An 18,865-nucleotide genomic window follows, 5' to 3' on the forward strand; every position below is an offset into this window, starting at 1 on the left:
CTCCTGGCGGCATAATAATGGGGATTTCATTAAAGGCTCATAAAGCGAAGGCACGCGGAGTATTCGGCAGCTCCAAGCTAATTGCCCTCCTAGTAAATTTTCTGATGTTGTGACATTGCCCGGGCACAACGCAAATGATGCGGGAGGGGTGAGGAAAATCAAGCGCTTATTTCACAGGGATTCGCTTCCTACTTGTGTGTTTTTAACATCCAGCGTTACAGAAACGAGAATATTAATAAATGGTTGTGACCTACCTTATATAATGCAGACGTAGAGGCTGATCCAACAGCATATGCTACCCCGATAATTGAATCGCCCTGGAAACCATCTGCATATGCCATCATTACGATTCCTGTGATTGCCATTATTGCTGCCACTATCTGCACAGACAAAGCAAAGCGACGTAAAGCTCACTGCAGTTTCATTACACGGGAAGAGATTATCGCTGTGTGGGGTTTCAATGAGTGCCACTAGCTGCTTGCTCTGACTTCAAGCCTTACCCATTTCCCTTAAATAGGTGGTTATGAACTGTTGGGAGAAGCGGAAAACATAATGAAAGGAATCCACTTGGGAGATACGACTCCAAGAAATTTTAAGATGCTGTGCTCAACTATACAAGGGGACAAATATTCAGCAAAGCCACCAATTTGACCAATTTGAATTGAAATGCAAGAATTTTGAGGGCCAATCCTTCTGGACAGCAGTTCAGGAGACTGATCCCTGAGCTGTGTCTTTAAGAAGCCTTTACCATTGTGCTTAGTTGGTGTTAGTTTTTATTTGTTAATTATTTTTTTATTTTTTTTCCTTTTGGCTTGGTTTGGTTTGTGGGGGTATGGTGGTTGTTGTTTATGTTTGTGTCCCTCATCTGAAGAGCCCAGACAGAGCTTCTAAGAAACTTCAAGGACAAAGAACAGGACTAAGTATCTGCACCACATCTGAAATCCTTGGTCTTGACTCCAAGGAACTCCAAACAGTGTCAGGGATCCCTCCATGAAAAACTCCTTCTCTCTGCCTAATTGCTCTAAGAAGGTAAATACAGAGTCTAAATTTCGAAGGTGCTGAATAATTAACTTCTGCAGACTTAAAGGAAAACGCATTTCCTCAGACCTGTGGAAAATTACAGCCCCGATTCTGAAAGATTTTTATATAGATTTAAAAAGAATTACAGTGACGTTAAACAGCTTGTTGTTATAAAAAAGGTCACTCATTTACTAGAGCTCGGTGTAGAGCAGAGGATGCACAACTGCAGATAGCCAGGGTTGGCTGTTACAGAATCACCAGCAGTATGTAAGGATCAGACACTTCTCTGTCATCAGATAGCCATTAAATCACACAACTCCCCAGTGAGAAGGAGGAGAAGGGCCCTCCCCATTCATAGAAGCTAAGAAACGAATGTGATTATCCTTGACAGTGTAACTGTGTGCCTCCCACAGGCCAGATGCAGCAGATGCGGCTCTGGGTGAACTTCAAGGCTGGCATTTGAAATTCAGGTCCCCCCGGCCTAATGGCAAGGGCTGGGGTCCTATATATGCTCGTATCTCTCAGGTATAATGCAAAGGTTCAATGAGATTTGGAAAAAACTTTAGGAAGAGGGGACAAGGTGTGTTCCTTCCCCTTTCCTGACTAACAGCCTGGTGGTCAGGCCGCTCCGGAGAAGAGCTGAGTTCCTTTGTGTCCCCAAGACTGCCACCTGAGGATGTAGGACTCTCACCTGTGGCCTATCTAGGTGGACAGGGGAGCCTGCTGAATTTTCCAGGGCCTAAATGGAAACCTGGCCTCACTGCTTCAGCGAGTTTGGGTATTGGGAGAGCTGACCCTCTGCTGCTCCCCCTGCAGCGCTCAGGGCAGGGGTGGCAAGGGACCACAAACCAGCACCCAAGATGCTGCAGTGCTGACTTTGACCTCAAACCTATTTCTATCCAAGGACTTGAGAGTAAATTACAGTGAAATTCTCTTAGAAGAATGAGTTTCAGCGGCATTTAAGGCTGCCCCCTGCCCCATCCAGCCTGGCCTTGTGCACTGCCAGGGATGGGGCAGCCACAGCTCCTCGGGGCAGCCTGCGCCAGGGCCTCACTGCCCTCAGAGTGAAGAATTTCTTCCTCATATCTAACCTAAACCTCCATTCTTTAACTTAAAACTGTTCCCCTTGTCGTATCATTACACTCCCTGATAGACTGTGTAATAATTCTGTAATTCTGCTGTTCCTCCTTATGGTTTACCCTAGCATATGAACACCACAAAGGCCCAGCCTGGCAGCAATGCAGAATTAGACCCAGGACCCTTCAGAAGCCAGCACGACACCTCCTGTTTGTCCTCTGAAGCCTCCCCGTTGCCCTGCACATCTGTTTTAATCTGCGGCTGCGTTATCCATCTTGCCTCGCACATAAATTCAGACGCAGCGTTTCAGCTGTCAGCTGCGATACTTCAGCAGCAATATCTCAAGCAGTATCTCCCACCAGACAAAATAGAAAAGCCCGATAGCTGTGCCCTTCTCCAAATGGAAAGGATGAAGATTTAACACCCAGGCCCAGCAGGCGAAACCTTGCCTTGTGCTAGGGGCGAGGAGTAAATCCATCATCCCCGCGGGGAGATCCTTCCTGGTGGGAAAAACACCTCCCTGCTCCGACCACACCAAACTCAGAGAGACAGCTTCCTAATTTAATCAACGCTTTAGAAAGCCAGCCGCCTTTTCCCCTGAAGCAACCAAAATGATGGACACTACGGAGCATCACCTCGTGAGATTTCAGATGAATACGACCTGATTATGGGAGAACGCTATTTAAACTCCGTGTTGGAAGCTCTTCCTGCAAATTACACATCGCTGCATTAGCACAGTTGACCTCTGCTTAGCGTTTGTGGCGTGTTTGCTTTAGGAACCTGCGAGCACGTCCTGCAGGCTGCTGTGAGCTGACGAGCAGCAGCAAGGTCACACAGCAAAGCTGGCTGTTGTAGCTGACAGCTCGTTAAACGAAGCTTTTAATTAACAGAGGAGTGTAGTAACTTTCTTTTGGAGCCTCTTAGAGAAGGAATGAAATCAGCCAGCCTCTTTTTTCCTTTTTTTTTTTTTTTTTTTTCCTGGAAGAGAGCTGGGCCAACTAACATTTTAGTCAGGAACATTTGTTTTCCACACGGAGCACAGCAGAAAATGGGGTGCTGCAGTAAAGAGATCTGCCTTCGTCCTACAGACAACCATTTTTGGGGGAAAACCATCCCCAGACCATTCTGCACCCACCTAATAAGCATTAATTCAGCTTCACAGATGAAACACAAGCAAAGGCTCAAGTCTGGAAACTTTTAAGCACATGGCTATTGCTAAGCATCATAAACCAACAGAGCTGTTCAAATACATCAAGTATTTTAAATATTTGTGCTCGCTCTGAGCTACAGCTGTCTGGACTTCCCCAAGTCCCAGCGTTAACGTGGATACAGGCTGCCTTATTAATTCATGAGACATTCACAAGTGGCCAAGCAAACCAGGCTATGGTGCAGGCTGTGCCATTTCCCTGGGCAGTGCAGTAGGTGCTCAGGGTGGCCAAGGTTCTCCCTGCACTGAAGCTCTGACCCTTTGCACTTTTATAGCTAAATAGCCACACGTTCATTGCTGTATACATCACCCTCGTATGAATATTCTTCCTCCGGAGTGAGTTTTTCTCTCTGGGGCTGGGTGCAGGCTCCTTCCCACACTCCAGCATCCCTGCTGAGGGCACTGCAGAGTGACTCCAGGTAGCTAAACGCAGCCAGGGCAGCTGCATGGAGCCCCTGCAGCCCCCCTGCAGCTGATGCTTCCACAAGCAAGTCTTTGCTGCACCACGAGGTGACTACCACGATGGGTTGCTCTTCAGACAGCCCACCTGAAAACCCAGCTCCCAGCGGCTGCTCTCTCAGGACCGGGGCACCAGCAGGGAGCTGGCAATGCTGACAATCTGCTGCAGAGCTTCTGAGCTGTCACAGCCACTGGTTCTCGAGCCCAGGCAGCCGAAATCTGTCTCAGGTACACGCACCGGCTGCTTCCCCACCACGACACGCTGCAGACATGCCCTGCGGCTCCACGGCTCTCAAAGAGCTGCTGGGAGCTGAGCTCCTTTGAAAAAAAAAAACCTGGCTGTGCTCCTGGCTGCTGAGTGCTTCTGTACAAACACTGGCTCAGGGTATATCATTACCCTTATTTCTTCTCGTCCCCTCGCTGTCCAAATAACCTAATTACACCTGCTGTCTGAGAGCCTCGGGAGCGAAAGGAGTGGATGCATTCAAAACACACGAGGCTGGGGCCGAGCTGCTTTGTCGTATTTCAGTTCTCAAACACTTTCCTGCGTGGTTATTAACATCATTAAGTGTTATTCTGGCAGGAGGGCTGCTGGAAAACGCTGCTAATTGCCCTTCCAAGCACGCTGCATACAGAATCTGCCAGTTAGCAGCAAAAACAGTTTCTTTTACGTGCAGGATTTGCTCTTCGCTTCTTCTGCCAGGATTTTTGTACAAACCTCACGGTGTTTACAGCATTAATACCAATGCATATTTATAACAATTTTTTTTTTCCCAGTCAGTGAAAAATGGCTAATAATTGAGGATAGCCTTAGTATTTTTTACTTTTTTTTTTTTTTTTTTTTTTTTAAAGAGAATGGGCTAGGGAAATACAATAGTTGTGTTTGCTCTTCCAGAAAGAGGCTGATTTAGACAAAAACTGTAGCTTAAAAGGTATAAAAATTACTATTTTTTTTTCTGCAGGGCTCAGTAGCACCTTGCACAAGTGAGTAGTAACAGCAAGAGGCTGAGATGATCAAGGGACAGGGAGGGAAGTACAGCCTCAGAAGTTACTGCTCCTGGTAACTGCTGTAGAGAGGACCTGAGCATTTCAAACCCTGCTTATTCTTTGAGTTAGGCATCAGTGAGGGTAGGTCACACTCATCTGATGTTTTTACGTTTTATGAAATAGACGTACAGATGTCTGGCTTTAGCTAACAAGGTGAAACGTCCGTGTCCTTACCTTCAAGGGAACCATGGCTGAGGTCTATGAAACACCAGGGAACCTCCTTCACTTTATCTGGTCTGGTTGAATTGACCCTAGTGAGCCACGGACCCTCCACTGAGCCCATCCAACAACCCCCTGCTGACAGATCCCTACCCATGCTCTTGTGACAACACGCAGGGGTTCGATGTTCAGCCTCCATGCTATGTCCAACCACCCAGCCAGTCCTGCTGGGAGACCCAAGGGACTGTTTTACATTAAACAGTTCCCTCTTCTGCTCCCAAAGGCCAAGCACAGGGCTCTGCTCAGTGTGCTGCTGTCTGCTCTGAAGGCTACATCAGCTGCCTGCGAGTCAGGATGCCTTGTCCTTTCCTTTCTGAGCCCCTCTACCTCACTATTAACCAAAAAAGTTGGTGTCTTTGTCATTTTTTATAAAAGCCTGTTTGGATGAAATCCCGATCCATCATGCTTTCCACAGAACTTACATCCACCTGCCCCTTTGGTCCCAGGCATCAAACCTGTCCCAAAGAGTCCCTAATTAAGTTCAAGGCCCTTGGCAGCTCAGTAAGGATTGTACCCAACAAGATCATGAGGCCTTAGACCATTTCAGTGGGACAATCTGCATGGGCAGAAACAGCAGAAGGCATACCCAGTCCTTAGCCAAGATATAAAGGCAACAAGTTAAATTGCTGCCCACTAAGAGATTTGGGTACATAAAATCACAGGAAACAGTCTTGCTCTTCCCCAGGGCCATGCACACGTAATTTTGCTTGAGTTCTTTTTGTTTGTTTGTTTTTCAAGAGTGAAACATTTCCATATTACTGTCGGTGTGTCCTGTAAGGCTTTAATGAAAAACACACCCTCATGCAAAGCAGCTGCTGTCACTTTTAAACCCTATTTGGCAAATGTATGCATGTGTGAAATGTAATAGGATGCAATAAGAAAATATGCTACTTATTGAAAAAAAAACAACTATTCAAAGAACTAATAAAATTGCTTTGGTTAGAACCTAAGTATTTATCACTAAGTTTAAAATGAAACTAATTGAGCGCTCTTCAGCACTGTAACCCAAGCAGAACAAGTTTATAGGAATTTGGAAGTCCTCCTATTTTAATTTATCTAATTACACTTGGTTGTAATAGCTAAAATTTGTATTACCTCTGGAGTCTGCCATCTCTAGCTGATTTTAAGGCTGAAGTTCGCATCATTAATCGAAATGAGAAATGGTTTCATGGTATGTGCATACCATAACGCAGCAGCACTACGGTAGCACAATAGCTCATGGATTTAAGGGTAGGTATGAAAATGAGAGAGGTGAAAATCAGGCATGCATTACCCTTGCTCCCATGAACCTGTCTTTCAGCACGATCCAAGAAAGCAAGAAGACAAAAGCTTTGTTACAACAGAACAGGGCAGAGACGTCTGTGGCTGTCAGCTTCTTTAAAGCCAGTAAATACAAGTAGTTAGTCAAAGTCCACAGAATAGAAAAGGGAGCAGTCCTTTTAAGAAAGAGTTTCAGCGTCAAACCGTCTTCACCAAAAATCCGACTGCATTCCCTGAGGAAAGAGAAGAGTTTAAAGCTCAGCTAGAATCGTGCTTAGCATTCACTCCGGCACAGCAGACATTCATTAGACTTTTATCACACTCCATTAAGTGCTTTTCTTAACTACTCTGCGCACCCCTAAGAAAGTATCGGTTAATTCACATGGAGCAAATAACCTGCATTTTTCTCAAACAGCAGTTTCCCAAATAGCAAAGAAGTAACTTACCTGGAATAATCACACCGTGTGCAACCACGATCCCAGGGCCTCGCTCACATAAATGAAGGTTATCTATAAAACACTGACAGTTCTCAGCTTCTGCCTCCAAGGCCATGAACACGATGATTATAACTGCTTTTTTTTTTTTTTTTTTTTTCCTTTCAGCTTGACAATTTTTCTCTTGCTTTACTCTGAAACCTGCTTTTCTTTTTATTGAAATATGTTCTAGTGCACGGCCAAATAAGCTTTGAGAATCACCTGGGATACTCAGAAACCCTGCTGGCCACATCGCCGCAGGGGGACAGGCATCCACCAGAAGTGGGGCTGAGCTGATGGGGCTGAGTCCAGGAAAAGAAAGGAAAGGGGAAGGGAAGGGTGTTTTACAGATGTATTTTATCGTAGAGGGGAAAGTTGTGTGCATTTTAAGACTTCTCTTTGTGGACTAGATTGCAAAACACCCCCTAGCTCCATTAGAGCTGTGTGTCACACATGACCTGAGCAAATTGTTTGCTTCTTAGGATTTCAAGAAACAGAAGTCAGCTCAGAAGGCTGCCCACCTCTACCCTTCCCAAACTGCAAAGGCCAATTTTTAGCAAATCCACCACCTCTGGACTTGGTTAAAGGGACTCCTCAGGATACCATAGTACAATTCAGGTCCTGACTTCAGTGCAGTCTTGCTGGCTTGTCTGCATAAAACAGGAGTTGTCCCACACGGGAACGTGTCACAAAACCAAAATGCCAGGGGAGCAAACCAAGGTACCATCAAACCACATCATTACGGGGCGACATTAAGGGACTCATCAAAATCCCATGCGGCCTCGAGGCCCCAAAGTGTTCGCAGCCAAACACGGCTGTGGTTGGAAAATTCCTAAAATATCAACTACGTGGAACTAACGAGCAACTTCAAAGAATGCATTGCAAAATAGAGCCAAAAGCACCTGAGGGTTCTGGTGGTGGTTTGTTTTTGTTTGGTTTTGAGATGGGAGGATAACCATTATCCAGTTTTGATCTTGCTTTTACAGGCAGTGTTGTTTTCAGGTGTCCTAAACCACTTTTCCTAAATTTGGGGAGTTGAACTGTTAAAAATATTTCTTTCTTTTTTTTTTTTTTTCTATTATGAATAGAAACCATCTAATTTTCAGGAAAGCTGAACAATAACATCTACATAATACATAAGATGAGCTATGTCTTACTTAATAACTACTCATTCCCTGCTGCCACTAAAATGACCTGGGGTACAAAGCATTCATTTTTGGTAATAATAAGTTCCTTTCTCAAACTCTGTGCTGGTGTGTGCAACAAGCTAATGCTCAGGCAGGTAGATCTGCTAATTACCTCCTTCATTCCATCTGACCTGTCTGTTCTCTGAAGTCAGCCCTTTTCCTGTAGGTCTGAACAGAAATGTTTTACACGGAAAAAGAACAGCCGGTGGCGTGTATCATTTACCTGACATGCAAAGCAAATTAAGTGCAGCAAACAGATTAATGCCTCAGTTTGAACGTAGGCTGTTGTACCACCGATTTCCACAGGAGTTAAATGGGATGAAACTCCTTGTCTGAGAAAGGACTCACTGGTAGCAGAGACTGGAATGTTTTGTTGGCTTGCAGATGTAGCAGTCGATGTTTAAAAGATGTTTTTCTCCCCGTGAGACTTAGGTAAATGCAGAGATGATTTTGGGCTCAGACAGACGGCCTCTGACCTGGCTGCACCATTGCTGCATTACATGACACCAGGGCTGGTGTTCACTGCCTTGTCAAGAACAGATCTGAATTGTGAGCTGCGGACCCGTACGGAGCCTGATGTCCAAACCAGTGGGAATTCTGCATCGATTTAGAAGCACGATCAGATCGTTACATGGTTGTAAATGCAACCTGTCTCAGACACTGTCAGGATTTGTCTTAGAGGGAACAAGCTTGTGCTGTATTAAAAGAGAGGAAGGTGCTTGGGCTGCTTGCAATAATGCAGGGCACAATTCACCATCCCAAAGGCAACAGCAAAACCATCCGAGCACGTCACCATGGCACAATCTGCAAGGCAGCAGGAAAAGCTCTTCTAAAAATGTGCCACGGGAAATTATATCCCTGTAATCCCCGTGCCTGGCAAGGTGAGGCACTGACAGCGGGCAGATAAAAGGGACCAGCAGCTGTAGCTGGAGGCCGGCTGGGCCAGAGTTATGCACGAGATGCTGGGAATATGCACAGCACTTCTGCTCGTCTGGGGGCAGGAGGCATCAAAAAGTCAAAAAGGGGTGGTGGAAGGGGGAGATGCCAGAACGGGTTGGGTTTTCTTGTCCTGTAGATCTCCAGGATGTCTGTACCCAGACAAACTCCAAGCAGAGCCAGGAGGATGGGGTCCAAATCTCCCTGACTGTGGATCCTTGGAAGGAGGAAGCCTTCAGTACAATGGCAAATTTTGTGTTATTCTGGGTCGGGCTCTCTGGGCTGGTCAGCTATCTGGCAGAGACAGCTGTGGCACTGCCAAACACGTCGCTTATCTCTAAGTTCTCAGAAGCCGTGGGAGGGATGAACACAGATTCACAACTAGGAAAAGAAATCTGGAAAAGCTTCACACGCCCCAGGCAATGAACTGTTCAAGCACATTGAGGAGCCTTCATCACACACAGGAGAATGCAATGACCAGACAAAACAGAGGCCAGCGGTTCCTCATCTGTCAGTTCAAAGAAAAACAAGAAAAAAAAAAGCAGCAAAAATTTGTGGCAGGGTCATGCTGAGCAAGACAGAGACCAGACGAACTCACCTCAGTGCCCAGGAGAGCTCCGAGTGCCTGATGAATAACGCTCAGCGAGTGAGGAGATGGGACGAATACTTTATTTCCCCATCCACGTCTACAGGAGATTGCCTCGGGCTTTGTGAAGGCTGGCTGCTCAGTGGTTAACTCAGCCTCTTTGGCATGCAACTAAAATTAAACTTGCAGAAGTCATCAGGACATGACAGTGATTAAAACCCTGCGCTCAGGGGAGAGGGCTCCGTGGATCCCTCCTCGATACAGATATCTGCAGGCTGTTGACTTAAAGGCAGAGACAGATCCAAGGGCAGCTGACCCTGAAACTATGACACAAACTATTTCCAAATGCACAAGAAGTCTATTTAAAACCTGCCCTCTAACACAAATAGCTCCTTTTATTTGCAGGTAGCCTTCAGCCATCAGCTCTGGGCAGCGTGCCATGCTCTCAGGAATTACAGCACCTCAGGCAGACGTGTAGCGTTGCCTCTGGCACCCACCGAACAGCCTGCACCACCTCGTCGTTATTCTGATGCCAGAGCCTGCAGAAGAATAGATTTATTCACCCCTGACGCACGGCAGCCTCTGGAGTGTAATGCAGCAGCTGGTTTTAAAACAGCTTACAGGAAAAAAAAAACAAACATATCTAACAGACGCTACCTGGGGTAACATGAATATGGGAAATGTAATTACAGCATCCAGAGTAATACTTGGCAGGGCCACCAGTGACATTAGGGCAGTGAGAAGCACTGCAAGACCTTTTGTCAGCACGAGTTGTTCCCATGTCATTCAGTCCTTCTGTCCCACTGCTGGCACCTGTGCACTAAAATGTCGTCTAGCTCCATCTCAGGGGATGGACACCGCAGCAGTGGTGGTTTAACAAACGTTGATGTTTTTCCAGGAATGACCGAGTTCTCATTTCGTACCTTGTCTAAACATAAAGGAAGAGCCCAGCTTTGTGTGACCCTCTCACATAAGCAGTGTGTGGCTCCAGAAGCACAGGAACGCTGTCTCCCAACAGGAATGGCCCAAGGGAAGCCCTGGTTTTGTGCTGCTGGTCTTCCTCCCTACCACTGACCCATTTGGGGTAGCTTCAGGAAACACAGATCCTCATGTCTCCTCTGGAAAGACCTTTGCAGTGAAGATCTAGATCTGAGTGCTGTTCTAGAAGAAGAAGAGGAAGCTGGGATGAGCACTGCTGCAACATCGATGGAGACATTTGTAGGTGACAAACTTGCAGATGGCAGAAGACAGCAAACATCAGCCACTTTGGGCTCTCTTCAGTTTAAGTGAGGCTCACATCTTGTTGTCCTTTCTCCTACAAAACCAGCTCTTCCCAGCATGTTCATCTTTCCTCAAACCCACACCGAGAACGCTCTTCCTTTAAGGCTGCACAGCACCTGGTGTTACAGCAGGCTATACTCTGGCAGAAAGCCATCGTACATTACAGAGCTTGTCCTTGAGAAACCAAGACAGGGCGCAGGGAGGCAAAATTTCTTGACATTGAAAATATCTTCCACCTAATCCAAGCCATAACTCTGTCAGGGCCCTACGCCAAGCCCGTGAAGTGCTTTCTGCTGTGGGAAATATCGGCAGGGTGAAAATTCCCACTGCTGAGCTTCAGGACTTTTTGTTCATGGCTATTGCTAGGACTCCCACATTTCAAGGTCTGTATATGCGGGACATAACCTGTTATCTACAACACTGGGGAGAGACTAAGAGCTGTGTCTTCCACCTGAAGACAACTAAGATACTTCACAGAAATGCAGCAGGGAGGTAATAACTGTGAGTTAGTTTTTGAGACCACACAATTTAATCTCTAAGGTAACATATGAGAGGGAAGAAGCACACAATTTACAGCCTGAAGATTATAGCCCTTTCAGAGAGCCAATGTAAAGCTGAAGACTGAGACTTCCATCCTTCCAAGTGGGATTTATTTGTTGAGACATAAAAAGGAACAACGGCCCTATACAGCTTTACCAGCCTGGGGCAGCACTCTGCAAGTCACTAGCATGATCACTGGACTCTGCCAAGAAATCTCGACATTGTTTGTTCAGATCCACTGGGAATATCTGCTGGACAAGATGTCATATGTCTTTAAAGCTCACAGTGAGTAACTACATCCTCCAGAAACACGAACACAAATTTCCTCCGGACTCTGAGGCAGGCCTGGAATCGTTACAGGACAGGCTTCACTGGCAGGAATTGGCTACTCGCTCCCCAGAAATAAAACCACCAAATGAAGCAACAAGACATCTCTGTATAATAATAATAATAAATAATAATAATAATAAATAATAATAATAATAATAATAATAATAATAATAATAAACAGTAACAGGAACAGTATCAAAACCACAACACAAGTAGTTATGCAAATTGGTCTAGTTTGGAAAATAACCCTGCTGTGGGCAGGAGGCTGGGTTACACGACCTCCACAGATCCTTTCCAAGCTAAATCTTTCTATAACTCTGAATTTAAAAACTACAAATGATGCTTTTCAATTCTTGAAGTGGTCAGAAAACCAAGCAGTCATCCTGAAGAGATTTCCATTCCCATATCTAAGCAGAGAGAGTTTGGCTTGTGAAGTCATAGCACAGCACAGACCAAGTCGACTGGTCCCCATGATAAAGCCAGCATTTGCCAGCAGTTATTTGCCAGATCCTCCCTGGGATCTGCATTCCCAATGCATCTGGAATGGGAAATACTCTGGGAACACGCCTCGCCACCAGCCCATCAGCTCTAGCACTTTGCACACATTCACAAACCAGCTCCACATCTGTGTGCAGAAATTCCTCTGGGCATGTAAGCATGTGTCCTCAAATTTAACAGCTGAACTCTTAGCAGCTTGGGAAATGTATCTATTATTTAAGCATGCTTTTATTATGCACTGCCACGAATGTCTGGACCAAAACTTTGTTCTGATGGATATGTAATCAACCAACCAACTGCTGAGGATCTATCTGCAGGGATGTTTATTCTCACCTTGTTCCTTATTTGCTCTGCATTTGTTATTACTTTACCCCATACCCAGCAGCCAAGCTGACACTGTTAATGTTCTCACAAATACTCCAGAAAGAATCTCAATGAAGGCATCATTAACGTACAAAGCACCAGGGTTTTCAGAGAAGCAGTTAATTAAGTGCAACTGTTCAATTTTAGCCACGCTGATTTGACAGAAATGATAATTTAGGGCCAAATTACATCTCAGATCCTGGCAAAAGCAGCCAAGGGAAGACTTTGGCCCTGCTACACTCCAGCTCTGACAGTCACAAATTGAATTCCCTGAGTGCTCAATGACAGACCCGCAGTACCCTGCAGAACAGACAACTCTGCTGGAGGCAGTGAGATTGTTTTCAAAGCAAGTCTACACTGGACTAACAGAGCTGGGTCCCAGCTCCAAACTGTCCTGTAAATACCTTCCTTCCATGGCTGAGGCATGCGATACCTTGGCACATTGAATTTAGCTCCATCCTTTAAAGCAGCTTCTACTTCAGTGTCAGATTAGTAGAGTAATGGAAGTAGAAGAGGAATTGTAAAATTAACTGCCCCAGAGGGTGGTGGCATGGAAGTGTCCTGAGAACAGGTTAGCAATGGTTTTGGTAAGTACTGGCCAGGGTGGAGGTGAGCCTGGTCCTGCTGCAGTGCTGGTGGTGGGACTGGATGCCTTCTTTGGGTCCCCCAAAAGAAGGCTGGCTTCTAAAAAGCAACGGGCATTTATACATCACCACCCCTGCAGACTAATATTATAGTCAGTACTGTAGACTCCTACAGTCTTTGCACTTGAGGCTGAGTTCAATTGCAACTTGCAGCCATGGAAAGCCTGGGGTCAGGGAGCCATTCCTCTCGAAACAGAGAGGAAAAGCTATTTCCACGTGGAGCTTTACAGAAGAACAAAGCCTTCACATCCTTTCCTCACCATGAGTTGTTTTGGTTGCACTTTGTACTGCCACTCTGTCATAAATGGGCCAGGAGAGATTAATTAATGGTGAGTGGAAGCCTGATCCAGACAGGAACACAAAATATAGAGATCTTAGATAACGGCAAGATTATAGGCAAATTACTGACCTTTCCAACTCAATGAAAAACCCTCTACAATCAATTACCCATTTATTCAAGAATATATCACTCATCTGTTAGCCTTTTGTAAGATATTTATGAATGAGATTTTCAGCAGCATGACCTTCAAGCTGTCTTCTGACACCACGGGTCAACCAGAGAAGAGCAGCGATTTCAGTCCGCAGAAATCAGGCTGCTTAAAGTGATATTGCCACGATAAAGCCTACCTGATTTTTTTGATTGGAGACTGCTTCTCCTGTGCAGTTGCAAGGTGCCCAGAATAATAAATGGGAAACACCATAATGTTCCAGTTTGTTGAGAACCAAGTCATGAAAAAAGGACAGTCAAAGGTCTCGTACGTGATTTTGACAAACTGCGTGGTCCCGACCCAGGAGGAAGAGACGGACAAAATGATCAGAAATCTCCAGATAAGCTTAAGAAACGTGGATGTGCAAGACTGGCATCGTGTCTGTCCCTCAGCTTCTTGGCTGCTGCTCTCTGTGTGCGTTTGTGTTCCTTCTTCTCCTGGATTATAAAATCAAAAAAAAAAAAAAAAAAAAGCACAGAAAAAGAGAAGAGTTGCACACATAATTAATGCATTCAAAACAATTCTTAACAAAATCTCCCCTTCCAATCCAGACACAAACCATCCCCTGCCTTCTCTCTGTAATTCCTGCGCGCCTGACAAACACTTAAATCCTGCTCAGAAATACTTCAGTAATACTATCTTCAAGGTGATAGAACAAAATATAAACACAACACAGAGGCCTGAGGTACCAGCATTACAGCTAAGCTGTTTGCCTTATCAGCCCTTCTTTCGTTCTGTCAGCCAAACCCCTAGAATAGAGCTCCATCTCTTGGAGCCAGCTACACTATAAAGTCAATTACTGTGCATGTTTGCAACATAAAAGCTATCTGAGCTGGTGCATCTGAAGCCAGAAACAAGTTCTTATTATTCAAGATTTTAACTCAAAAATCACTTTTTTTTTTTTTTTTTTTTTTTTGCAGGCTGAGAGGTGGAAAAGAAAGAGTCTGGTGGCTCTGTATTCCAAAGCAGAGACAGGGTTTTTTTTTCAGTCAAGGTTGTGTATTTACACTTTTGAAGTTAAAAAAGGAAACCGGACAAAACCGAAGCTCAGCACGCCTGGAAATAAACCTCTAAAGATAACCCAGGAGGAAATGGAAAGTTGCCGCTTTCCATTTTAATACAGTACTTTTCAGACCTAATCTGCAGATCACTGGAAACAGAACTGCAGACTGTGTAGAGAATTAATCTCACTGGCTAATGACTTGCTCTCCAGACGTACCTTCCAGAGAGGCAGCCCATGAGTCCTATTCTGATTTCAAGTTCCAGCTAAAAACAACCGATCCAGCAACACTGGATGCTGAGCAGCAGTAAAATCTGATTGATTTAGGTCCACGTGCTCATGCAGCAGCGATGAGCTCCAACCATTTACCACACTAGAACACATTTGCATTGGTTTGATACAAGAAACTGGAGTTCTTTCTAAAAATCATGACTGGCAGCTATTACTATTCACATCGCCACCTGATGTGATGTAGTGTAAGAAGCAATCTAATTCTTGATGTTAAGGGGAGCCACAGACCTACTGCAGCGAGAGCACACACTCTTAAATGTGAGAGAGGTACAATTCAAAATCAGATCTGACTTTCCTTTTGTACTACTGCTTCTGCTACAGCCATAAAGAAACATAAAAGTGAGGCTCCGAGTTATTAAATCAGACCTACTTTACACCTAAAACTTACTCCTCATAACAGGGAGTACATTTGTAACCAAAAATTTTCTTAACTTGGACACAAAGCTTTTTGTAATTGCGATTGTATGCTGCATTTTTCCCCCAAATAATGAGCATTTAGTTGCTCCACTGCTTAGTGGTGAATCAAGAATTTAAATAAAATTACAGGTTTATTAAAACATGGAGAGGATAATCAGACAGAGCTCTGAATAGAAAAGCATCATTTTAGCATTCGCTTTGGCTACTGAGAGAAAATAGGTGTTTTTGTAGTACTAATAATGACTGGCATCTTTTATTAAGAAGTAAATTACAGTTTATTTGCAAGTTAGAATGGTTTAGAAAGAATATATCTCGTACTATCCCCTTGCAGGTTTTCCTGCTAAGCAAAGCTATCATGCAATTAGTTCTTCAGCTAACAGTTAAAGTAATCACACAATGATGGAAGACTAAAGTACCTTTATCTTCACATTAGGTTTTCCAATTACCAAATAACCCTGTAATTGCTGTTACTATGCATGACACTGTCATTAGCATTTGACTTGGATGTTACAGGTCTGAATGTTGGGGAAAGGCACAGAAACATACACTTTTTGCAAGTCTCAGCTTGGTTTAGAAGACCTATGTAAGTTTAAGCCTAATTAAATGGGCAGCGGGGAGTTTTTGTAAGTGCTTAATGGGTAGGGTTCACCCCATGTAATGCAGTTAGCAAATAATTGCATATCCAGACTCAAAACGTTGCCTAGGCACCCTCTATACATAATGATAATGGAAAAGCATGTTGAGAAGGTGGCTCTCGTCCTCATGTATCTAAGGCAGGTGGGATGTATGTCCCACTGGAGGCTCTTCTCTCCCCTTAGACCAAATATCTGTATTTAAAGTGAAAACCCCAGTCAAATTGGCACAGTAACTTGACGGTCACTTAAAAATCCATGAGATTTGCACACCTAAATCTTGGCCAAAGATCCACAAGGACGAGATAAGAAATATCTTTAAAAAAATCACGGGGATTGAGCTTAAAGAGGGTGGGGACGTACGGAAAGCAGACACACAGGTTGGAGGATTTCCAAGTCATGAAGCCGAGGCTGGACTGAGCAAGAAAGTAGTGCTTCTGTTCAGCTACTGAATGATATGTTAACGGGGAGAAAAAAACATTCATTAGCCAAAGTGGTTGGTAAATAGCATTTTACCGTTAGCAAGGTGGTAGAAATCCTTGGTGACAGCTCAGCCTGAAACAGACCAACAGACCTGTCGAAAGCATGGAAACAATCTGAGAGCTCAACAAGGATGGAAAGGCAGAGAAGAATGTAGATGACACTGCAGATGACACATGAAGAAGACACATGTCAGTGGCAAATTATGTTGAGAGGCAGCTAGCAGAAACATCCCTTCGTGGTCCTTTTCCAACAAAGTAATGCAATTTTTGCATGTGATGTCTCTGTGACAAGATGGAAACAGAAAAAGCTTCTGCTTTTGTTTTCAAAAGAATGAGATGAGGAAAATCAAATCCTACAGCTTTTCTTCCGAACTCGTAACTATTTTGTAACTACATCCTAGAAAATAACATCTTTGTTAACCTACCTATCAGGTCAATCCTATTAAAACCTCACTGATGAGGAATGGAAGAGTGGAAGAATGCATAAAAAGGGAACTTAAAAAAATTGCAAAATAAACATTTGGAAGAGTATGATGTCAAGGCACTACCCTTTTCTCAAGGGAACTAAAGTCAGTTTTTAAAAGGATGGATTCTGATTTTGGATGTACCCTAGTGCCAGCACGTACAGCATTATTTCAGCCTGATATCTGCAAAAATAAAAATAAAATTAAAAAAAAAATGAGAGCAGAGTGGTCTTCTGGTATCCTAGGTATGATCCTGAAGATGCTGTACCACCCACTCCTTGCTGCAGTCGTCACCTTCAATTGTTTTCAGAGGGTTTCCATCAAGACAGTACTCCTGGAGTACAACAACCCTCCATTTTCCAGCACAAGACAGAAAATGTCTGACTCTTGCTGCCATCGGTGGTGAAGTGAGAAGACAAAGGCTCATCTGCCACAGTTCCAGTGTGCAAGGGAGATCCAGTCTGTTCTTCCTCCCCTTTTTCCTCATCGCATCTACTCAGACAGTTTTGCAAAGCACTTGGGACAGTTAAATTATTTCAGTCATTTAACTGCTCTCTCCTCAGCACAATTCAGCACATTCAAAGGTCTCTGGTTGCATATTGTAACTGCTCCCTTACCACCCCTGTTGATGACGGATGGACGTCATGGTGAAGAAGTCAGTGTTCACAATACCTATGGGTGCATTTGAGCTAAACTTCTGCAGTAAAGAACATGACACGTTCCTGCTGGAAGCCCTGATGCGCGGCTGATCAATGATCTGAACTGTGATGGTTTTTCCTAGGTATCCTTATATCACCCGTTGTTCCTCCTCTTCCTCTTCATCAGACCGTCCGTGGTATGAGCTGAAGTTGTCATTGTCTTCGAGGAGGTAGATGGCTGGCTTTTAAGGGTCCTGGTCTCTGGCCAGGCTGAAGCTGAGGAAACCTTGTAAGACTAATTTGTGTACTAACGTTAATCATCCTTTTGACATCTTCTGTGCTTTCTGGCCTTACAATTTCTCAGATAACACATCCTATGTTCCTACTGAGGCCCAGAGCTTTCTCTCCCATCCTTGCTTCCTTCTTGCCTACCCCCAGCTTGCACACAGGTACAGGAGGGGCCTTCACGTGGCCGTGCGGTTTGCAGCACTGAAAAGAAACGTCAGCACGTCCGGACCCTGCACCATCTTTCAGAAAACAGACGGAAGAGGCCTTGTGCAGGCATACTGTGACGCCGAAAATGCGGCTGTTTATGCCTACCTGATCTGCTCTGCCTCTCGACTCTGCTGTGCCGACAGATTCCCGAGGGACTTCGATTCTGCAGCTCAAGAATGGGAGCAGCAGAATCTTCAGCAACAGATAGAGGGGAGAGCTGCCTAGTCATGCCTCTGTGTCTGCTGGGGCAGTTGCCTCCTGGCTTGCATTGGATGACAGATGATCGTGAGGCACCTGAGAAGAAAGAGTTTGCATCAGTTTGGCTGTAAACTCCCTGGAGGAAAGCGGGGCTTTCAAACACTGCCAGTGAAATGCATACAAACGATTCAGCGGGAGAAAGGAAGCACAGTGCAAAAATCAAGCTTTCAGCTTTGGTCAGAATCAAGTAAATAAATAAGTAAATAAATACTCCACTCTCTCCCCCCTTATAGATAAAAGGTGCCGTACGAAAACCAGTCTTTCCCCTGGAGAAATGAGAGCCCTGTAGTGCAGCATATCCTTAGCCCCATGGCTCCATCCATAGGGTCTGAACAGTCAAAGGAATTTGTACTCACGTGGGCCCCTTCCTGAGCACTGACACTGAATCGGGCAAAAAGAGAGGTCACCATCCTTCCCTAGGGTAGAAAGAAGGGCTGAGGAATGACTGCCCCCTGGGGTCAGTGCTGGGAGGCTCCCAAGAGGACGGCTGCCCCTTTCCATCCTCCAGAATCATCCTTGGGGGTCTTGCATGGAATGAAGCCTCAGCCACTGACAGATCTGTAGGATCAGACT

At 44.9% G+C, this 18,865-nt stretch overlaps 1 protein-coding gene across 4 annotated transcripts in view; it reads right to left on the reverse strand.

The window, feature by feature from the left end:
• SLC35F4 (solute carrier family 35 member F4) overlaps positions 1 to 18,865 on the reverse strand; it is a gene marked incomplete at its 5' end in the record, with an annotated part of 100,110 nt that overhangs the window by 3,794 nt on the left and 77,451 nt on the right. For 2 of the 4 annotated variants that reach the window (XM_082760794.1, XM_082760796.1), the window contains 4 exons: positions 255 to 380; positions 6,303 to 6,522; positions 13,755 to 14,052; positions 18,140 to 18,328. In XM_082760794.1, coding sequence (XP_082616920.1) covers positions 255 to 380; positions 6,303 to 6,522; positions 13,755 to 14,052; positions 18,140 to 18,328 — 833 coding nt within the window. The remainder of the gene's footprint in view (positions 1 to 254; positions 381 to 6,302; positions 6,523 to 13,754; positions 14,053 to 18,139; positions 18,329 to 18,865) is intronic. The other 2 variants (XM_082760795.1, XM_082760797.1) reach the window with 2 other exon arrangements.

The sequence above is a fragment of the Aythya marila genome, assembly GCF_965140915.1.
Source record: "Aythya marila genome assembly, chromosome: 5".
NCBI lineage: Eukaryota > Metazoa > Chordata > Aves > Anseriformes > Anatidae > Aythya > Aythya marila.